This window comes from Kwoniella botswanensis, chromosome 2 (assembly GCF_036426115.1).
Source record: "Kwoniella botswanensis chromosome 2, complete sequence".
Taxonomy (NCBI): Eukaryota; Fungi; Basidiomycota; class Tremellomycetes; order Tremellales; family Cryptococcaceae; genus Kwoniella; species Kwoniella botswanensis.
The window spans coordinates 2,329,371-2,351,121 of NC_088600.1; the positions used below are offsets into that span (position 1 = coordinate 2,329,371).

Below are 21,751 nucleotides of genomic sequence, written 5' to 3' on the forward strand. Positions count from 1 at the left end.
AAACAGTCATAGTATCCTTGTTGGATCCATACCATTTGAAGGTTGACACGATTCACTACAAGACTTAAGCGATGCCACTCGTCACGTTCTGAATTGTACGGGGCTGTAGGTAAAGGTAGAGTGCAGCATATTCTATTACACCGAATCGAGTTTTTCAGCAGAGTGCATAAATTGTCAATTACAGGACATTGGTATTTGGGTATCGTCCAGACCATGGCCTGGACCAAGGGCGAGCCGAAAGAAACATGGCGGATGGAAGTAAGTGTTTGAGGGATATCTTTGAAGTATATCTAATCATGTTCGATCTTGATTAAGGAGAGCACCGTCCCAAGGTATCTTGTTGCAGTAAAATCTTCCACATGTAGTCTTCTCACGAAACGAAGACTACCTAGCTTCCTCACATGAGCCGATATCATTTCCTTCGAAGCAGTCGCGAAATCAATGTCTTTACGGAATTCATCCCTGAAGACTAAAGGTTGTTCATCCGGTCTTGTATACAGCAGCAAACCTTTGAACACGCTTTTGGCATTGAACTCATCGATCCTGAGTGTATGATAAAGTATTTTTCCGAAGTGATGGTACATTTGTTGGGAAGTGATCATCATATCGACCAAGTGGTGTTTGGGCAAAGCTGCGATGTTGGTGAGGATCATATCCCGAATTTCTGGAGGGAACCGATCGAGTGATAGTGGTGGTAAATCCGGGGAAGAAAGAGTGCGAGAGTTGTCTTTGCGCACCTTCTTGTTGGTGAAAGCTGCCATGGTCGCGGTGGTCGTCAAGATGAGCGGACAAGTAGAAGTTTTCTTCGGGGCAAGATATGAAAGAGAGATCAAGTGAAATATTGGAAGAAGGCTGAAGAATATAAAGAGGAAAGAGTAAGGAAAAGAACCATTCAAAAAAGATATCTGAGATCGAAAGTTCTGTTGCATCGTTGACCAGTTTGAGCAGAGATCATTATTCTATACTGTACATATCGCATGTGGCACAATTTGCTCTTACTTTTATTGAGTTACGGGTCCTTCTTCCTTTGCCATCACTTCCTCCGCACATCTCATTTAACTAGATGATCATGTCCATCAATCGCTACAAAGGACTTGAATATGCTTTCTCAGCTCAGGATCTTTTCTTATTTCGCATTGAAAAGTTCATACCAAATCCTATTCCTGAAGAGTAAAGTATACCCTACCTATACTTATGGGCCAAAGGATGATGCCACGCGTGACTCAACATGCGATCAATGCACAACACACACCACACACCAACACATACGCTTTGACCATGCCCCATCAACTCGATAGTGAGTCTTTTGTACTTATTTACCTTCCTTCATTTTCATTCTTTTGCATTTCAATCTCAACTTCAATCACAACTTCATCTCTCTTCACTTTGTATATCGACACTTATACCCTGCCTGACCCTGCCATACTACCCCATCATGTCAACCGTCCACCCCACACCGGAAGACGATGAACGCGTATCCCCCCTCGCACTTGAACGATTCCCCTCAACAGTCCTCAGGATGATCATCGACTACCTCTCAGTATCCGACAAACCCGATCTGATTCAACTCATGTACTGCTCAAAGGACACATATCGAAGATTTTATCCCTACCTCTACGAAACTTTTACTGCCAGACAGCAACATGCCCATCACATCCTTTCCAGCGCCAATCGCGTCAAGCTATGCCCAGGACAAGGAGACGAAGTCAACGTTATAGGTGATGAAAAACCACTCTCAACGATACCTTCTCCAATCGAAATGCTCCGCTCAACCAAACATCTTATATTGGAAGATCTCGACAGCGCCCTATCAATTGCTGGACTCTGGGGTCCGACTGGTAATCGACCAGCTGACTTACATCCTATCGATCAGGCCGCTTCGCCCTTCGACAGAGTGGAGACATTGTCCTTTGGCTTCAGAGCAATACAAAACCTCGATATGGAATCAAGTAGTCCGGCCGCGCTTGAGCTGCAGGATCAATTGCTAGCTTTCACCTCATTTCTCCGCCCTCTACACATCTGCTTCGATCTGCTCAAAGGCGGCAACGACGATGTCGACTATGTGTGGGCTGTATCGACCTTTTTCAACAAGCTGCATGAAGCTGCGAAGGACAGTTGGACTATCGAAAGCACCACGATTCATGGAGTAGATCGACGAGGTTTCCCAGCTATGTCGCATTGGCGGAAGTACACTAAGATCATATTCGAAGACTGTTCAGCAGGATTGAGAAAGAAGGAAAACAGCGCCGAGCTTCATCATATAGAAGATTGTATATGCCTGCCGAACTTTTTCTGGACTATCGCAACGCTTTGCTCGGCATTCCCACCTCCTGATATCGCAGAGACTCTTCGACCTTATCATCTGGAGTTGATTAACCTACCATGTTCCTCTGCAGCCTATTTCAAGCTTGAGAACATCGTTAAAGTGATGATTGGGCCAGGAATCGAAGTTTATGATGAATCAACAATCGGTCATTGGAATAAAGCACTAGAATGGATGAGGACTAACTTGACTGTCACGTCAAAAGAGGACGCAGAACCTTGTGTATGTTGTGGCAAGGTCTAAGATAGAATGTGAGTTTTGACTTCACCTCTGTATCACAAAGTTGGTGAACTTGAAACTGATACGAATGTCTCCAGATTCCTCAGAAGTGTTCAGCAGCGAGAATACCTACCATGATGGAAGAACCTGTGAAGAGAGAACATTTAAATAGTTCTGAGAGTTACAAATCGTAGAATTTGTACATTTTTAGCAGTATTATCTTTAAATATATGGTAAGAAATGTATTATTCATTATCCAACACACTCACAAGAGCGATCAGACCTGATGTGCAACAACATAAGTTATGTTCTGGTCATTCTTCCTTTGCCACTTCAATATACGTTTGATCACTCTTTATACCCTCTCACCACCCACAAGGGATCCCCTCTCGTAAACCTCGAACCCTCTTTCAACACCAAGATCTCAATCCCGTTCCATCCACTCCAAGCAAGATAATCTCCAACCATATTCAACCTATCATCCTCATATATACCCATCCATCTGCCAACAACCTTGCTGGGGAAACACCTATTACTGATGATCAAATGTACACTTCCACCTTTCTTCGTCCTTGCTCTAAGACTCGTAAGAACTTCTAATGGTTTCGTTATATAATCGATAGATACAGTACACGTCGTACTATCCAACATCTCACTTTCTCCTTCTTCATCACCTGGCCAACCAGATACAGTTGGATCCCGATTAAGGTCTTTGACTATGTATTTCCCTTTTAAAACTTTATTATATTTCATCTCTTCATTGTTCATACCTATTCCTACTACTTCGATGATTCCATCTTCGACAGCCTTCTCTATCTCCGATGGATAATGACTGATCCAACTTGTACACATATCTAGTATTTTCGAGCCTTTGGATGTAGGTAATACCTCCGCGAAATAGGATCGTAAGGCGATTATTGCTCCATCATCGATATGAGTCACAAAGCGAGGTTCCGAATAGAATATCTCATCTGATGAATTGTCCATCGGTTCAAGATCTCTGGCAGTATAGGGAAAGGGAGTTGTAGAAGGGGATGAGCGCGGTTGGTATGGGATCTGACGTCTAGCAGTCGATGCAGATGCGGATGTCGATGTAGATGCGGGCGTGGACATGGTGCGATAGTAGGTAAGTGACGAGAGACCGACCAAAGCGGATGATACAAGTGAATACGATTTAAGGGTTTTGAGATGGATTGGTTGTCTGATGAAGGACATGTATATCGATGGCTATAAGTTGGAAGTCTATTCTGTCCTTCGATCAGCACAAGATGAAGAGATACGATACGTTTACAGATCTCGATGCAGTTGAAGAGCGTAAGTGGAGGTAAGTTCAGGTGGATCACTCCATCGGATCTTCGGGATCATCGGGATGAGCGTTCTCTTTGTCTCATACCTACACCGTATGAGAGCAGTCATGATGAAATTATCTATGGACATGACAGACCTAACATGAAAATGACATAGACATAAATTCATAATCATAAATCCATCTGGTTCAATGCGGTGGAAGAGCTATACTACCACCATAATGGGCCTATATCCCTGGTATGTGATATCCAGCGGACTACTCCATAAGAGCGAACCGAGCATTAGACTCAATATCTATTCTGTGGTCAGCACATAGATTGCAGTAGCGGATCAAGTCTCACCAGAAGAACTCACAGGCTTTTCTACCCGGTGCTCTTTTCTCACCACAGCAGACACAAGGTTCCGCGTCCTCCCAATTGACGATCTTCGCGTACTTCTCATACCAACCCGAATCTTTCCTTTGTTTCCACCTCTTTTGAGCAGCTTCCATACAGTCGTCATATGAATCTTCATCACTGGTCTCACTGGCAAATCTCTTGTCGTAGAACATCAACGAAGCTTGAGCGACCTCATCTTCTTCCGGTATGACCAATGGGTGGTTCTTGGTGGGATCTACGATCTCAATGATAGTCTCTTCTTTCTTTCTTGGATGAGCGCAACACCAGTAATGGGAATCGATGAAGTAAGCCAAAATTTGATTAGGAATTGTCGATCGCTTTCTGTTCTTTTGATCGATTTCAAACGCATCTTCAATTTACTCTCCTGAACCGAGTCGGGGTCGAAGAACAGTCTCATCTTTGGTGTCGAATGAGTGCAAGGCATGATGATTTGATTCATGTTATGCCAGTTGGAAGTGGTAAAATCCCAATTATCCAAGAAAGGTTTGAGAGTGAGATCAAAGTTCTCATCGTAACCGTCTTTATGGTATTTCATAGAAGCTTCATAATCGTGTGAGACATTCTTGCAATTAAGACCTTTGGCTAGAGCCTTGATGATGGGATGGATGATAGGTTCACCGTCGTGTTTACAGATCGAGTAGAAAAAGCTGGCAGCGAGAACTTGATATCCAAGTGAGATGTTCTCGACATTTTGGAAGACGAGTGGGCGGGATTTAGGTACTGGAAAGGGTTTCTTGATACCTAGGTGTGGTCTTAGATCGGGATGCTTTCGGTACATCTCATCTTCGATATGTCGCTCACCGTCCTTATCGAGGTAGTCTGAGTACTCGGGATGAAAAGATCGAGCGATGGCCTCTGCAGCGAAGAAATCGGTAATGACCAGAGTTTTCACCATGTTGAGAAGTTTGAGCTTTCGATTATGGGCCTCAAGGGGCGGTCCCAGAATCTACGAGTGAAGGGAAACACGTCGATAAGCTTCTAGGGGATCGTGAAGTCTAATAATCACGAGCGTCAGCTCACCTCTTCCATAAGTGCATCCATGGTTCTCTTGGAACGAGCCAAAGCCATCATCGAATCCACACGTCTACCTTCCTGCTTATGTTTCTCGAGATCATAGTCCAATCCGTACAGGACCTTTAGCTTGTTGAATCTGTTGACCTCGACCCGAGAGTACAGGTAGGGAGAGAAGTGGTCGTACATTGCGTGATTGACTCGGACTAAAGATGCCAAAGTAGACCTGTCTGAGGAATATGCGATGGTATCTAGGAGGTAGAGTGAGAGATCAGGAGGGAGTTGATCAAGATGATATGAAGGCGAACGCTTGATTCTGGGTATAAATCCCAAGGAGAGCAAGTTGAAGAGGTCATTGACCTGACTGACTTTTGTGTCCGGGGTGACTGGGGTGTCGATCATGCTATCTTCATTGTTTTTATTGAGATTCTTCCTGGTCTTGTTCCTACTCTTGCGCTTGTTTCCTTTGTTGTTTGATTTCGTCTTCGACATTATGATTAATTGGTGCGATGTCAGTGATTTCGACGGGCGCAAGAGGTGAAGATTGTCGGGAGATGCAACGACGATTGATAGAGAGCGGGGAAGAGAAGAAGGTTAATGAGCGGGATGTAATCTATCTACAAGCATATATGTGATGGTTGACTCAACTGATTGGATGTTCAGCGCACAGATCGTCTTCATCAGATGATTCAAAATGATTCGGATCCACGTCAACTTCAATACCATTCAAATTGAGCTGACGAGAGGTTCTCTGCGGATATCGCTCTTCGAAGATCAAGATCAAGTAATGAATATGCTCGTACTGTACACCGGCTCGCCTTCCCATTCGACATATGACATACATGGTCTATACATACATAACATGAACGTGGAATGGGGTATACTACAGACAAAATCTACTTCGTTCGCTTCCTCCTCAATGCGAAGCCATGTTCATCAGGGTTGGTTGTTTGGAGACTGTGGAAGTACTGGTGATGAAACCTCATCGTCAGCCTTACATCCTCGCACTAAAAAAGTCAGTAAACGACTCACTCATCTCGTTATTTCTGACCACAACAAATGCAAGGTTCAGCTTGAGCTCTCATTGTCACCTTGATTCGAGGTTTCGAATCGTCCACAACAGATTCATTCTCCTTCGCATGTGCCACCCCTGAGACTTTTCCGATCTTATCGACATACACGAAGCCGATATCGCCCAAGCAGTCGAGGTTGATAACCTCCAAGCGGAATTTAGAGTCCTTCTTCTTCGGATAAAAGTGTGGTACCTGTTCGAGTTTCGATTGACAATCGCATTCGTAGTATTCTTGTTCCTCTCGATTCCATCCTCCACAAGTTTTCGCAAATACTCTGAAGCTTGCTACTCCATCCGGACACCAGGGGAAAGTGGTCTCCGCAAACATACCATGCCAAGTGAAGGACTCGAGATTGTATTTGCCGATCAAGAGATGCATGTAAGTATCAAATCCATCTTCATCCGGATGAAACTTCACTGAAGCTGACCAGTCAGCGCAGACGTGCTTTGGTCGGAGTGTAGCAAGTTGTCTGGTGACCTTGCTAGATTTGGGTTGGGTTTCACAAGCGCAGTCGGGATAAAATCCTCTCGAGATAAGAAATGGGTGGCCAAATGATAAAGTGTGGAGTTGAGAGAAAGGTTTTCCGTGATCAGAGTTCCCTTTTGGCTCCTTGAGGATAGCAGCGACAGTACTGGCAGCTGTCCTATCGGTGATGATGAGGTATTTGACATGTTGGAGATGGGATACCTTTCGACTGTGTATATCTTGAGGGTGTAATCCAAAATCCCACTTTCTTTCTTTCCCATCGTCAATAGAAGTATCACTATCTTCTTCATCTGTCGAATAACCGTCTTTCTCGTCTTCACCACCATCAGAGTCTTGGCAGTCGGACCCAAAATCTGGATCACTCTCGTATCTAGTCGCAGGTTTGACAGGTTTGATATCGATGTTCGCCCCTCTGAAGATCTTCTTGACATTGCGGTCTTTCAATTCCAATTTTCGATACACGGAAGGGATAAATCGAGTGTAGAATTGTCTGGAAACTTGGATGTAGTTGTAGAAGTCTTGTCGACTGTGTTGATCATCGATATATGAGAATATGAGGGAGGTGATCTCGATTGGAAATGTTGAGAATGGAAGAGTTTGTGGGGCTGACTTCGGTTTTGCCTTTGTCTTGGAATTCGATTGATCCTTGGGCGTAGTTGAGGACTTTTTGCTTTGCTTGATCGGTGGCATCTTGATAGTGGGATTACGGGAGTGATATGAGATCGAAGGACGATTGGATCCGACATGTATATATACATATATATGAATGTAAAATCTTTGAATACAGGGGTTTATATATATACCAACATCAGTACATTCAGCAGTTGAGGTGGATATAGTTGACGTCAACCACAATATCTCGGATCCGAAGCGATGTATCCTTTCGATTGCCGGGTAAATTCAAGTACATCCATAGCCATGATACAAATGCCAATATAGTATTCCGCCCGTCTACAACATCAGAGCCATCTGCGACCCTTCTAGTCAACCTCAAAACTCTAAGCGGTCAGAGTGACTTTCGCTCTATACCATCTATCCATCTTCTCCCAATCACCTTCCTCCACCCTACCCATCCTACTCCAAACTTCCTCAACCACCCTCTCCCACTCCAACGAAAACATACATCCAAGCCCCTCTAATTCCAAATTTACTCCCTTTTGAGCTTCATCTGGTGAAGAGAAGGGTAAGGTATGTATATGATCGATGAATGTACTACAGCTAAGGGAAACATGATCATAATGTTCCGGACAACCTTTAAGCGTAGGAGAGCATTTCGTAGGATCTGTACATTCCTTAAATCGATAGATCAACTTTCTGGATTTAGGTATCGGACCGACCATTGATCTGTTTAAATTCGTCCATGTGAGCGTGTCCAAATCCCATCCTTGAGAGATGTACGATATGACTTCTTCGATACACGAGTGCATGTGTAGTCCTATCACGCCTTGAGGATAATCAAGGATAACTTCCTTGGGTTTTAGGTGATATTTGAGAGAACGAAGAATAGGTTGAGAAGGAATGTTGAATGGTGAAGAACCCCATGAACAGGAATTGTATAGATCGGCTAGACCCATAATGGCTTTGGAAGATAGGACTAGAGTGTGCAGCGATTGGAAGAGTGATGGGGTGAGGTTGGGGAAGTAAGGATTAGGTGAAGCAGTAGGGGACAGTTGGCGTGATGTGAGTGCTCGAGAAAGATACTCGGCAGAAGGAAGATCATTGATGATGAGTTCTCGAGTACAACCTAGCATGTCTATCTTTCTTCCATGTTGGGGCCTGTCGTTTTGACCGCCAGCCTTGTCTAAACCACTGAAAACACTTCTAGCGTTATTCTTCTGGAGGTCGATGGAGCGGTAGAGCACCGGTGCGAAACGATTGTACATCTCCCAAGAGCATCGTATGAGACTAAACAAAGTGGGTTGTGGGAGGTCGTCGAATGTGAGGAACAGATGATAGATGATATCGGAGGGGAAACGATCGAGATCCAGAGGTGAAGATGAACCTGACACGCCAAGACCAGTGAAGGTGGTCATCTTGCTTAAAGAACTGGCTGGGAATAGGCAATGGGAAGGATGGAGACGTCAAGAGAAAGGAAAGTCAAGAAAATATGTACAGCTCACGCGTATGGGCATCTACTTTTAAGCCTTCTCACTTCATTTTTACACCCATTACCCCTTTCACGATCCACTCGCGGTGGTTTGATTCCCTGAACGCATCTTATCTGATAAAAACAGTTCGATCTTTTCGGCCGATCCGATATGCCATAATCTACTCGTAAAGTACGAGTATCGCTATAAAACAGTACTCAAGACGCGTCAGAGTATACAGTTCGCGAGATCCGAGTATATCCGCATTGACCGATGAATGGTGATCTTGATAATCTGTAACAAGACGCGATGAAAGAAAGAGTTTAAAGATTGTCAGCATAATGCGGTAACCAGCTTTTTATATTGCGTCCCCGTCATCATCGCTTTCTCCACTTCACCGTCCGTTTACTATTAAGTTCGGTACGTCCTGTTAGCATGTGTGTATAGGCACGCCACCTTAAAGTCTGGTATTACACAACATGATGGTATGTGCCGTATTGACTTTGACTGACCCATGTATAACATCCACCATACAATGAATTTCCATGCTAGTCACGCGGTAACACAGATGTACGAGTTACGCTTCATCAAAAACGCCAATCATCTGGGATTTGATCTGTTAGCGAGCTTTCGATCGTCGAAAGACTCCCTGTTGAAAGTAGTCGATCTCTCGATCAGATCTTGAATTTGAGTATTTGACGTTTGAATCTATTCAAAAAGGTAATCCATGGAAATTGAAATGTGTTTTGTGCGTTGTTGCCTCATGTGATTGTTTTTGTACATAAGTGGAGATAACCGTGATAGACAGATGGGAATAATTCTCATTGATGGACTACAGGTCAATCTAATTGTGTGCACACACGAGCTAAGCTTAAATGGCAATCTGTGTCGACTACACTCAGATAAGCTTGATCATTGTCCAGACTTGTTGATTTGAGTTTTGCAGTCTGGATCAATTCGGTATCACTGAGGATTTTGATGATCGATTTGAATGAGAATTGTGCGAGCTGTACAAATTACCATTTGGGCATAAACGATTTGCATAGGATTAATCAACATGTTTCTTCTTGAATGTATCTATATACGCTATTCACAATCAATCATTACTTGAATCACAGTCGAACTTTCCAGACCTACAGACGAGAACCATCGATGAACAGTATGACAATTGTTAGAAGTTGGTGGAAAGGACGACGTAGAATATCGAGATCTGCAAATGCCAATGTGTTAGTACCGGATTCGCTGGCGATTAATATTGTTCAGGATGATCTCAGACTTACCATGATCCAACGATACTGATCATACCTTCCCACAGCAAACGCAAGGTTTGGCATCTTTCTTATTAATGACTTTGAATTTAGTCTCAAACCACTCCCAACTTGCTTGAAACCCCTTGGTGAGGTCGATCTTCTTTCCCCTCATGTTATATACCGGGAAACTGCCTTCAGATTGAATCTTCATCTCAACCAAAGCTTGGAGAGTGACCATATCGGGCGAAATGTGCGGGAGGTTGATAAGGTTTACCCCTTTCCCTTTTTGCAGCTCGCTATCTACTTCACCACAATCCATGTCAATAATTGAGTCGAGCGCATCTCTGAGCTTGTCGTAGCAATCACAGGGACCGCTATTGATAGGTGAGGGACAATCGGAAAAGATGATGTTGAAATGATCAAGAGACGAAGGGAAACATGTGTCGTTGTAATACCAGAACCCGTGAGCGGTAAATGATCGTAAGCGTCCGCTGTTCATGAGAGGAGAGAGTTTCCCGAACAGGTAGATATCCCATAAACCATCTTGAGTCGTAGGATCGATGAGGGGTTTGGCTAAGCAGACATGAGTAGGTTGGAGAGCATGTCCGATAGTCTCCATGATCCTCTTTACTTTGAGGTTGCCGGTGGAATATGATTTGACGAGCCGTTCGAGGAGCTTGGATCCGAGGGAGATGGTCGTTACATTCTTGAAGATGTCAATTGTAGGCTTGATAACTCCGGATAGGTGTTTGGAGAGCTGACAATCTTCTAGAGCTTGAGCAAGAGCTTGCGCACCTTCCATATCTTCGATGAAAAGTTGTTCGACCTTATTGAATAACAGTAGATCCGATTCGTAAGAAGCGGACAAAAGTTGTTTGATATTGGCAAAGATATTGCCTGCGGTGGTTCCGTCGATAGTCAGCTCGTTAGCGTGACTTTGGAGCTGGATAATTCTTGCTCGAGCTTCTTTGGGGAATTCCAGGAGCTGTGGGCATTGGTCAAGCCTGTCGATAGTCATAGGTGGAGTTGGAGTAGCGACAGGTCGGATGTCGAGTTGGACAAGACATATATCTTTCTCGACGAGGTCGGATTGTAAGTCGTCGTATCAAATCCACCTTTCTTTCCTCATTTCTGATCTCGTCCGACCAATCTTCCAAAGTGAGATGGATCAAAATATCTCTAAGAGCTTTCTTGCATTCACATGACTCTCCAGATCCATTACAATGGTCAGTGAAGGTAGGATGATTGAAAGCTCGGATTCTAGGGATATTTGGAGGAAAGAAAGACGTGACTGCTCTAGTCTCATCCGACAAGTAAAGTCCAGCTGATCTTCCAGGATCACTAAGACCCCCTGTACTATGCCAAGTAAAGCTTTCTAACTTCCAGCCAGCCACCAAATCCTTCATCTTCCAAAAGAAGGTACAATCCCATGGACTTTCCAGTCCTCTACACCACGTTGAGCATACCTGTTTTGGCTGGAGGGTACATGCAAGAGTATGTAGGGTATTTTCAGGATTGGGATGTTGGTAAGGATCGAAAAAACCTATTTGATCCCAGCTCATCCCCATCAACAATCCACCTATCTTAGAACCGAAAAAGCTAGTTTCCGATTTCATGAGGTCAAATCCTAGTGCGATGGTCTGGACGCCCTTGAATGTTCTGGCAGGAGGATGAGGGTAGGAACAAGGTTGATCTTTAGGTTCGGATCGGGAAACTATATCTGTACCGAGAGCTCTACAGACGTAAGCTGCTGATTCGAGGTCGTTAATGTAGAGGTATTGAACATGATTTAGAAGCTCGACTTTGCGACGATGGATACTGAGGGTATCGAGACCGAATGGGGTAGGAATTGAAGGTGGGAATGGGGTCTTTTCTGGCTCGGATGGCTGAGTGATTTGTTGTATGGATGGACGTTTCAACTTGAGGACTTGTGCGAGTCTCTTTAAGATACCTTCTCGTGGGTATTCTATAGTGTCTTCCCTCTGAGCTCTCATGCTCCCAGCGTCCACACCTTTCTCATCTACCGAATCTAAATCCCAATTTATACCTAAACACACATTCCAAGCGTTTCTCTTGTCTAACACCAAATCTCGATATAAAGACTTGCCAAAGTAAGAACACATCTCTTTGTTGCATCGCATCAGACTAAGGAGAGCAGGCGGATCGCATGCCAATGAGAGGTATTCCATCAGCTGGAGCGATAGATCGGGAGGTAGACGGTCAAGCGGGAAGGATGGTGAGGAAAAGATCATTTCGGGATTGGTTGAGTCGAGACAATCGAGCTCCGACATCATGTACCAACGCTTGTCGGCGAGTGGATAGGGAAGACGACAGTAGGTCTAGCTTGTTTTTTTATAAGATGAGATGGATCGTTATGACCGTGAACAACTGTAGTATTAGTAAATTGAGGAATGACTTGATCAGTTGATCCTCGTTACGCACCCACCGCCTTATCAGCTCGGTCTAATCCTGTCCGAAGCCGAACCCGATTCACCGAAAACATGCATATGACAATATTCATGCCATGCCACGCAATAGATAACTCTGAAATTAACATCCATTACGTCTTTGCAGAACCCCACTGCATGTCAGAGCAGACAATATGACGTACATATTGAAAAGAGATACCAGAATACCTGATGACAATACTGGACAATACGATGCACTGATCATGATCGTTTGTCGTCTGGCCTCGAAGAGCGCTCAGTATGGATAGCGTCGTAGTACGACTCCGTAACAGCCCGTAATTTTACCAAAGATTCTTCCAAAGATTCTTCAGCTTCCTTGACCAGGGCAGCTCCCGCCTCTACGATCGGGACCACACACTTGAGAGTCAACCGAAGACTAAGGTAACCCTTGTCGAAATTCTTCCTAAATCCCATCTTGCTATAATGGGAAATAACATCATCCATTTGAGTGTTAAGGAGCTCAATTTGGGTTTTGTATTCCTCGGAAAAATCCGATTCATCCCACTTGCCAAAATGCTCTCTTTGCGGAGCAGTAGACTCGTCATTACTCTTTAGCTTATGGCGCAGACTGCTCAGAGTATAGGCGGCACATAGGACTTCAGAGGGATTATCAGTGTTCATCGTCTGTGAGACGCTTCGTAAGGTATCACCCAAAGAGGGCTGGGTGGCGGTCTGTTGACTCGAAGACATTGTGCTTTGGACCCGACCAATAAGGATTAAACCTACTATCGATGTGTTGTGGTGTATTGTATGAGGGGGATCTGGTCAGAGGCGGGACAATGGCGAATGGATATAGTATCACGCTTCTTGATCTATATGCCTCCTATATGTTACGGAAGTTGAGGTGAACGAGAGCATCTGAAGCCATTGATGACGTATGGGCTGAACGTTCCTTTGATGCACCTTTGTAGGAAGACCGAGTGGCTCTTTTCATCTGGTACAAGGCAAGACCCGTCAGAAGTCATCAACCAGTACGGCCTCAACTTTACGAATGCCGTCATTGGATAACATGAAGTCTATGGTATTCAGAAGACCTTTCATCTTGTGATCAGGTGTATTCCTCGAGATGGCAGTGCTAAACCAAGGTAGTGATGAACAAAGGCTCATGGCTTATAGCAAAACCACTTTTAACCGCTTGATCGTCTGGCCGACAAATGTACATACTTCACAACGGACAGTCCTCTTTCATCTCATACTCCTTCACCACGAGCCATCGCGGTCAGACCATTCACTACCAGAATCACTCTTGCTGGTGCTTCTTCCAGTATGATATTCACTATCTTCATGAGAATCATAATCCGAACCAGCATCTTTGGTCTTACGGCTTTCGATCTCGCTTAAAGCTCTCGGTATTCTAGGATCTTTACATATCTCTTTCCACAACTTGGCATCTTTCCTGTTCTCCTTTCTGACTTTCTTATCCATCTTGATCAACCCTTTACTTAAAACACTACTAATTGCAAAACACTACTAATTAATCTTGTTCTCCAGCGATCTGACGTCTGAACACTGGGCTTCAACTTAGATGTCGTCGATTCCAAGGTGGTAAGATACGATTTGAACCCTTCGGAAAGATTGGAATCGTCCCATGTACCAGTCGTACTATTGGCACTTCGAGATGCTTCATTGCCTGGGAATAGGGAACGATCGATCTTCCATAAAGCGTTATATACTTTATAAGCCTCTGAGGGGTTCTGGCATTCCCGGTCGAATAGGCTGCCGATGTTCCAGAGGAAAGTTTCGGTAGATTTGGTGGATCTGGACATTAATGGTCAATATGGCTTTTCTACAGTATCAAATGTGTAAGAGAGTAGTATCAAATGAGGATATTGAATATGGATTGTGATGTAAGATGACTTGTATTGTGGAATCAGTCTTGGCGCTGTACACCAGAGACTAACGGTGGCGACAGGGTCACTTGGTCACTTACTGTTCTTATATATGAAACATGACTCAGTTAGTCCTTTCGAGTCGAACTTCGTCCAATGAAATGAGCTGTACTACCTCACAAGCTAATTCCCTTCTATGAGCTGTTTCAGGCTTGTACTCATCTACGTCAAAGTCAACCAAACAAGCATCTGTTGGCCTTATGATCTGTACGAGTAGAATAGGGCAAGGTATGATGACGCTGAGCTCGCATCATTGCAACACTTGATTTAACCTGCTCTGATTCGGTATCACCAGGAGTAACGTAAGGACATATATACATGATCCACATATAAAGACGTGTTCGCTGTATAGAAGTTTTGGATACATGAGACGATATATTAATCACAATCTTACAATAAATGCTAACATATACACATTTTGATAGAGAGAGGGAAAGCGATGTCAGGAGGATTGGTCGATGGAACGATGAAGGGACCGTTACGTGCATTGTATCAGAAAGAATGGGGCTTTGGTCTCCGGAACTTGGGTTATTTTCAGTAGCTCTTCCACTATCATCGTACGATTGGAATCGAGCTTGGGCTGGAGAGAAAGAAATTCAAGCTCGGTCAGTAATCATCCACAGACTGTATCCATACCTATTTGTTTTTGCAACTTACGCTTAACGCCTAAAATCTGCCACAGCAAGGACAATCAAAACACTTCTTCGCATCCACTAAAAACGATCCAAACTCCTCTTTCCATCGTTTCATCCTGTCTTTTTCATTCTTCGACCAGACCCTATTACCTGATCTGATAGGTTGATTTTTGATCTTACTTCTAAGTTCTTTTTCCAGTTCTGACCAATGATTGTCAGAATAATGTTCAGGGATATTATATAATCCGACATAGTTGCATTCTGCCTTTTGGGATTGATCGAAATTCATTGGTGGTTCTCTTGAAGGTCCGATACGATAGACGAAATCCGTCATATGGTGAAGGGTAAATGGACATGTGCACTCGCTAGTAAGATCCTGTTGCACTGTGGCGGTCGAGGGGTCCGTCGTTCCAGTTTGGTGATTGGGGACGGCACAGGTATTGATAGAGGATATATGATAATTCAGGTATTTGGCTGGATTGAGTAAAGTAAAATCGGGATTGGTAACTTCATGCCAGGTGAAAGATTTCAGGGTCCACCGATCTCGTATATCTCCCATGATAGAGGTCATGTAACGCTTGTTGGAGGTATCGTAGGTGGCACAGACATTCCGAGGCTTTACGCCTATGAATAGGTCGTGCATCGCTCCGCCGATATAAGCCTCCCTATGTGAATCGAATAATGAGGTGTTCTCGAAACATACCGAAATCAGATTTGAAAATAACGCAGATATGCTATTTCCATCATTACCAAATCCTTCATCTTCACCTCCATCCTCATCATTCTCAATTTCACTCTCGCTACCTTCACTATCTTCGTCATCGTCACTAGGATCTCCCTCCTCGTCTTCCTCCTCATTCTCATTATCTGTAACCATAGACAAATGTCCTTCAGATGGACCTGGTAGAAAAGGGGTACAAGGGATCTGTCGCAGAGCTGACGAGATGATTTGTACTGACTGATGATCTCCAATTATCAAAGTTTGGCAATTGTCGAGTAAAGCCACTTTACGAGCATGTCGATTCACCACATAGGGATGAGCTATTGCAAAGTCGATACCTGGTAATTGATCCTCGAGAGACAACAAGGAAGGGAGGGCACCTTTGAGTTGATCTACATGGGGAATGATACCGTAAAATAACTTTTCAGCGTTGAATTGATCGACAGTGATTCTGGTATATAACAAGGGGTTGAACCGATCGTACATCTCCTGGCAGGTTAAGACGAGATTGAATATTGCGGATGGACCTGTATGTTTGATATGGTCGAAGATGATGATCCGTAGTTCGGGAGGAAAACGATCGAGAGCGAGGGGTGAGACAGAAGGTGGTTGCGGTGAACATGGTGATGACGACATGGTCGGAGTGATCGTGGATGAAAGCGGAGGTGTTGGCGAGTGAGCTGGTATATCCGATATGTATGTGGACGTTGTAGTCATGAATGTTGAAGAGAAGAAGGAAAAGAATGACACTTTTCGAATTTGATATCGTAAAATTGGGTTGAGCAATGACTGGACCGTGATCGTAATCACACACACATACGTACATACGTACATGCGCACGGACATCCATTCATCATCATCATCATTCCATCTTAGTATGAACCTTAAATGCTATCAAAATCACACCGACCACTGTTCTACGGCCTTTTCGATCTCTTTCCCTCTTTTACCAGAGATACCAGAGAAAGTTTTAACCCGCTTGGAAGCATTCGAACCAGTGGAAGTATAGCTGAAAGTGATCTCGCATATCTCATCGTCGGGCGCGGGCGCTGGTCCATGTACAGCCGGATAACAAGGTCCGTACAGATGTGAAGAATTATCTTGATTTGGAGTATCGCCCATCATCCAACCGAGATTATCGCCATGACCATGATCTTGGGAGGAGGTCAATCCTAAAGTCTCGATTCCCGTCGTTACTGTATCAAGCGCCCGATCACTGAACAGCGCTCTGTTGGCCCAATCCAATGCCCGGAGATCGATCCCTCCATCTTCAGCTGCATTGTCAAAAGCTCCTGGACCGTAAACCGATCGGTCTTGAGAATACTCTGTAGCTGCATATCCTTGTTGTCCCAAGTTACCATGTGGTTGAGTGACATCGGTTTGAAAGGGTCCTTGACTGTCAGTGTCAACACTGGGAGTATCCGAGTTGATATCATGATGAATCACCGTTAAACCTGCTTTTCTAGCCCTCCTATCACTCGCCAAAGAGGGTTGAGCAACTTCATTGCTTGATTGTGATTTACTTCTACTCTGAGCAATCGTACTCGCAATCGATCCAGCAACCCTCTTTCCATTGACATAATGGTAGTTCTTACCTTTTGGTTGAACGCCCTTTATAAATTCAGAATTATTCAATCTTCGATGATATTTCTTATCTCCTACTCTTCCAGACCCAGTGCCAGCGCTGGTGAAGGATATTGCAGGTGTTCGATAACTTTCTTCGTTGAGACTTTTTCTCTGATAGACTGACCTGTTAGTCCTCGTATTGGTGACCACTGCAGATGGCTCTTGTTGCTGAGGGACAAGTCCGTAAGGGTTTAAAGGATCATATGGATGGTGATTACCATTATCATTATTGTTCCCTTCCATCGTAAAAACCTATCTTGTCGAATTTTTCAATCGAGAACTGCTTCTTCGAATCACTTCTGCCCCAGGCTACAGTATCTAGGTTATACTCAGGACATAGCGATCACCCCGACCCTTTATATCATTCTCTTGAAGAAGTAGATTCAGAACAGAGCAGTGCAATGGGCTTCGCACAGTGCGAAGCATACTAAAAGGATGGTCATCAACGGTCCTACTAGCGTAGTGAAATCTCACGCTACTTCAAAAGAACCAAGATAGCGAAAAGGAAAGTCAACCGGTCGAGTCTAAAGGTTCGCTTCGGCCACGTATCGTCATCTCTCCTTTGTGAGTGGAAAAATGCATTTACCTCCTCTGCAAATGGTTCGCCGAGTCCAGTCTCGGAAAAGGAAGAAGTATAAAGGTTGATCATCGTTCTCACAAATAGATGACAACGTATTTGTACGTCCCATACTTTTTGCTGAACAAGGGATGAAGGAGTATAGAGTCTAGTGAGATGACTCTGGTGACGGAAGAGCAATCAGTATGACTTTGTCTGAAAATTGCTCAGTGCCGGAATCGCATATCTAGATTGCTCCTTGTAATTCCTGTTAGGATCGACTGATTCTACAGAAAAGTCATTCTATTTCGAATGAAGTATAGTCAAATTCATAAAAAAGCACTTATCCTCACATCAAGACAATATTCCACAGTACTGTACACGGTCCTAGAACCGAATACTGCACACATATTGACCACAAAATTTCAACACTGTCTTGTGTGTTGTTGTTGTCGTTTGACAACCTCGATGTTAACCCAACTATTGACCTCACCCTCCATGTCCCTTCCTCTATTACCAGGAATATTGATGAAAGTGGTCTGGGTCGTGTTGTCACCAGTCTGATTATCGAGCGGAATGGACGGATCGTAATACTTGAAAGTGATGTCACACATCATGCTTCTCTTATCGAATTGACCTGGAGGATGAGATCGGACTGCTTGCGGATGATTGTCACTCGTCACAAATCCTTGAGAATAAGCTTGGAATTGGTTTCTGGTGGTGATATCGTTGTAATATCCTTCAGGCAGGGCAGTATACGGCCCAGCAGTGGAAGAGGATGAAGGTAAGTATCCCAAGACGTTATGTTCATACGCGATCTCGACTGGGTTGCTACCAGGTTGGTCTGCAAGATCAGGAAATAACCAATCGTGATTGTTTTGGTCTTGTTGATGGTTCACACTAGTCAGTGAAAGTTGATCGAACCCGGTGGTAGTCATGTTAAGACCTTGATCAGATAACATCCTATCCATATGCAAACCTTGCGGTTCAGTCTGAAATCCTTCAAAGTTAAAATCCGTATATAATCCATGTTGTTGCATAGGCATACTAGTTCCTCGATCATGGTAAGTGACCATGGCCTCTGCCACATGCTCTGTATCCGCAGTTGCGGAAGTAGAATTTGAACTGGAAGGTAAAGTCCTTGATCTAGGTCTGTTCGTGCCCGAGGTGGTTTTAGCACTATTGACAAATCCGAAAACCTTTTTGCCATCTACATAATGATAATTATTCACGTTTCTCCTAGTACTATACGAGTCTGCTTTCCTGATGTAATCGGAGTTGTTGACCTTCCGAGATCGACTACCACTACCACTACAAGTAGCACTGTTGCTGCTACCGCTTGATTTCCTATTGGTTTGAGTAGCTCGATCATTTGTATTGGTCGGTGAGTTAACGTCACCTCGTCCTCGTGAATTATCTTGTTGTCCGTCATTTGGTAAAGGTGCATAGGCAGATAACAAGTATTGGTAAATTGAATCTGACTCGCTCATATTGACATGCGTAAAAGTAGAAAATCCGGAGATACGGTATTTATATGTATGTATTTGGTCAGTCTGAAGAGTTTGATACAGTACCGGTTCATAACAGGTCGCACAGTTTGATATTCAATAAATATATGTATGATAGTGAGGCATCAGTTTCTAAAACAACGTCAGTACACCAATATCTCATCTAGAGCTCCACAGTCTCACCGCCTAACATTCGGGAAAGAAAGGATGTAAGAAGTCGGATTTTCAGCTCTCCATCCTGATTCATCTTGCTTCTCCAAACATCACATATCGCATGATGGTGATGGTGTAATCGGATAATGATGTCTACCAATACCAATGAAACTTCAGACCGGCGGTTATACGTCATTATACTGAATTGTATATAGTTCTGTCCGCGACAGTCGGGAGGCTAACGATAAAGGTTGTCTTGTTCTGTGCGAGTCGTACATAATTCACCATATATGTCTTCCTGTTTACGAAAGGATAGAAGGTGATACTCTGGAAAATCTCACCACAATCGTAACTCGACAAATGACCAGTAGTCGAGCAAGTTGTGTACGGACGATAAAGGAAGGAGCATAAGGATCGGTCGGATCATATATGGAATGATCGACATGGCCAACGTTCGATGTCCAGACCTTTCCTGTGCCCCAATGTTGGCAGGTCTTTCCATTGGGTTTGTTATGACGCAAAAGGCCGACGGCTGTATAGTAATCAGAGTGAGTATAGTAACCCAATCCGTGCGCATGTACGGATCATTAAGGAATATGGGAAAGAAAAATTGCATCGCCTTATGAATGTGATAGAACCAAAGAAAGAGTAAATCGATGCATGAATTTCCCCCAGATTGACCACTAGCTGTACATCAAAGTAGAGTAGATTACTTCTTCTTACCGACAACGGTCTTACCGACTCGTCGACCGCTACATAGTAGAGCAGACAGACAAGATGGTCAGCGCTGACTCGAGACTGACGGTATGAATAGTGTTGGAAGGTTGGTGTGAAAGGAGAGGACACTCACGTGGTCTTGGTGTGTTGACCTCTAACTCTGAGACCCCAGTGGTGTCTGAGACCTCTGTGGGATCTGATCTTCTTCAATCGTTCGAGATCCTCTCTGAGTCTTTGGTCGATGACGTTGGAGAGAACGTGGGAGTTCTTACCGTCGACGATATCTCTTTGTCTGTTCAAGAACCAGTTGGGGATCTTGAATTGAGCGGGGTTTTGCATGATGGTGACGATTCGTTCGAGTTCATCGGAGTTCAATTCACCGGCTCTGTTAGAAAAAATTAAACAGGATCAGTATTGCAACTACTAACAATCGTGTAATTATGTATATATCATGGGTTTGTCAAACGAGGACAAATGAGAGCATATAATGTTGAGAAAGGCGATAGCGAGTGAGGTGCATCCCGATCGCATCTGATGACTTCTGCCTGGTACTGCTTGTGGAGGGGGAAAGTTGAGATAAGAACACAAAACTCACCGCTTGTTAAGATCAACATCGGCCTTCTTGCAGACCAAGTTGGCGTATCGTCGACCAACACCCTTGATCTCGGTAAGAGCGTACATGATCTTACCTTGACCAGCGACGTTGGTGTTCAAGAGACGGAGAATGTGCTGAGTGGGGGGGAAGAGAAAGGAATTAGCATCTTCAAGAACATACGTCTTTTCGCACATCCCATTCCCGCGCATGTCCTGCCCATGTACCAAGTAATAGTTGGTCCTCGATGGTTCCACAACCCAACGAATCCCACTGGTATCATCTCCGATCTCATCCTTCTATCCCCTACACATCGTGAAAATCTTCTACTCCATAGACATCTGTCTCCCCTTCTGATTCCCCTTCCTTCATCCATCCCATATGACCGCCATCATCAACAACAAACAGATACCCACTTGGAATTGTTGATGAGCCTCGAGGGGAGCGAACGACATCTTGACGAATCTTTCTTTTTGTTGGTAAAATGAAAGGGTAAGCGATCTGAAGTGGACAATCAAAGATTAGCACCTATGGAAGTCGTGTCTACTGGATGTTTGTTCTGTGGCCGCTTTACGTTTGATGGAAGCTGGTGATACTCACTCGCTTTTTTGAAAGATGTCTAAGAGACTTGAAGGTTGAAGGAAGAAGGTTTTAATGGATTTCAACAACTAAATCGATGATGAACAGCAGACAGTGAGAGAGAGTGATGGCAAACCCCAAACGACAAACTG

The 21,751-nt window shown here is 44.0% G+C and overlaps 13 protein-coding genes across 13 annotated transcripts; 1 reads left to right on the top strand and 12 right to left on the bottom strand.

The window, feature by feature from the left end:
• Positions 1 to 81: 81 nt before the first annotated feature.
• Positions 82 to 761, bottom strand: L199_007767 (uncharacterized protein; the record flags this gene model as incomplete). Its single annotated transcript, XM_064893453.1, has 3 exons — positions 82 to 132; positions 183 to 290; positions 402 to 761. The coding sequence occupies 3 exons, from the start codon at positions 759 to 761 to the stop codon at positions 82 to 84; spliced, it is 519 nt and encodes a 172-aa protein (XP_064749525.1).
• Positions 762 to 1,435: 674 nt separating this feature from the next.
• Positions 1,436 to 2,566, top strand: L199_007768 (uncharacterized protein; the record flags this gene model as incomplete). The annotated part of the gene is made up of 1 exon (XM_064893454.1): positions 1,436 to 2,566. One exon carries the CDS (start codon positions 1,436 to 1,438, stop codon positions 2,564 to 2,566), a length of 1,131 nt encoding a protein of 376 aa, XP_064749526.1.
• Positions 2,567 to 2,890: 324 nt separating this feature from the next.
• Positions 2,891 to 3,655, bottom strand: L199_007769 (uncharacterized protein; the record flags this gene model as incomplete). The annotated part of the gene is made up of 1 exon (XM_064893455.1): positions 2,891 to 3,655. The coding sequence occupies one exon, from the start codon at positions 3,653 to 3,655 to the stop codon at positions 2,891 to 2,893; it is 765 nt and encodes a 254-aa protein (XP_064749527.1).
• Positions 3,656 to 4,106: 451 nt separating this feature from the next.
• On the bottom strand, positions 4,107 to 5,448 carry L199_007770 (uncharacterized protein; the record flags this gene model as incomplete). The annotated part of the gene is made up of 4 exons (XM_064893456.1): positions 4,107 to 4,144; positions 4,205 to 4,462; positions 4,609 to 5,194; positions 5,269 to 5,448. 4 exons carry the CDS (start codon positions 5,446 to 5,448, stop codon positions 4,107 to 4,109), a joined length of 1,062 nt encoding a protein of 353 aa, XP_064749528.1.
• An 851-nt stretch (positions 5,449 to 6,299) lies between these two features.
• On the bottom strand, positions 6,300 to 7,508 carry L199_007771 (uncharacterized protein; the record flags this gene model as incomplete). The annotated part of the gene is made up of 1 exon (XM_064893457.1): positions 6,300 to 7,508. The coding sequence occupies one exon, from the start codon at positions 7,506 to 7,508 to the stop codon at positions 6,300 to 6,302; it is 1,209 nt and encodes a 402-aa protein (XP_064749529.1).
• A 308-nt stretch (positions 7,509 to 7,816) lies between these two features.
• On the bottom strand, positions 7,817 to 8,851 carry L199_007772 (uncharacterized protein; the record flags this gene model as incomplete). Its single annotated transcript, XM_064893458.1, has 1 exon — positions 7,817 to 8,851. The coding sequence occupies one exon, from the start codon at positions 8,849 to 8,851 to the stop codon at positions 7,817 to 7,819; it is 1,035 nt and encodes a 344-aa protein (XP_064749530.1).
• Positions 8,852 to 10,204: 1,353 nt separating this feature from the next.
• On the bottom strand, positions 10,205 to 12,278 carry L199_007773 (uncharacterized protein; the record flags this gene model as incomplete). Its single annotated transcript, XM_064893459.1, has 2 exons — positions 10,205 to 11,159; positions 11,221 to 12,278. 2 exons carry the CDS (start codon positions 12,276 to 12,278, stop codon positions 10,205 to 10,207), a joined length of 2,013 nt encoding a protein of 670 aa, XP_064749531.1.
• A 546-nt stretch (positions 12,279 to 12,824) lies between these two features.
• Positions 12,825 to 13,313, bottom strand: L199_007774 (uncharacterized protein; the record flags this gene model as incomplete). Its single annotated transcript, XM_064893460.1, has 1 exon — positions 12,825 to 13,313. One exon carries the CDS (start codon positions 13,311 to 13,313, stop codon positions 12,825 to 12,827), a length of 489 nt encoding a protein of 162 aa, XP_064749532.1.
• A 510-nt stretch (positions 13,314 to 13,823) lies between these two features.
• L199_007775 (uncharacterized protein) lies at positions 13,824 to 14,389 on the bottom strand (the record flags this gene model as incomplete). The annotated part of the gene is made up of 2 exons (XM_064893461.1): positions 13,824 to 14,073; positions 14,124 to 14,389. The coding sequence occupies 2 exons, from the start codon at positions 14,387 to 14,389 to the stop codon at positions 13,824 to 13,826; spliced, it is 516 nt and encodes a 171-aa protein (XP_064749533.1).
• A 789-nt stretch (positions 14,390 to 15,178) lies between these two features.
• On the bottom strand, positions 15,179 to 16,585 carry L199_007776 (uncharacterized protein; the record flags this gene model as incomplete). The annotated part of the gene is made up of 1 exon (XM_064893462.1): positions 15,179 to 16,585. One exon carries the CDS (start codon positions 16,583 to 16,585, stop codon positions 15,179 to 15,181), a length of 1,407 nt encoding a protein of 468 aa, XP_064749534.1.
• A 183-nt stretch (positions 16,586 to 16,768) lies between these two features.
• Positions 16,769 to 17,737, bottom strand: L199_007777 (uncharacterized protein; the record flags this gene model as incomplete). The annotated part of the gene is made up of 1 exon (XM_064893463.1): positions 16,769 to 17,737. One exon carries the CDS (start codon positions 17,735 to 17,737, stop codon positions 16,769 to 16,771), a length of 969 nt encoding a protein of 322 aa, XP_064749535.1.
• A 738-nt stretch (positions 17,738 to 18,475) lies between these two features.
• On the bottom strand, positions 18,476 to 19,540 carry L199_007778 (uncharacterized protein; the record flags this gene model as incomplete). The annotated part of the gene is made up of 1 exon (XM_064893464.1): positions 18,476 to 19,540. One exon carries the CDS (start codon positions 19,538 to 19,540, stop codon positions 18,476 to 18,478), a length of 1,065 nt encoding a protein of 354 aa, XP_064749536.1.
• An 880-nt stretch (positions 19,541 to 20,420) lies between these two features.
• L199_007779 (40S ribosomal protein S18) lies at positions 20,421 to 21,475 on the bottom strand (the record flags this gene model as incomplete). Its single annotated transcript, XM_064893465.1, has 4 exons — positions 20,421 to 20,463; positions 20,562 to 20,813; positions 21,024 to 21,157; positions 21,437 to 21,475. 4 exons carry the CDS (start codon positions 21,473 to 21,475, stop codon positions 20,421 to 20,423), a joined length of 468 nt encoding a protein of 155 aa, XP_064749537.1.
• Between the last annotated feature and the right edge of the window lie 276 nt (positions 21,476 to 21,751).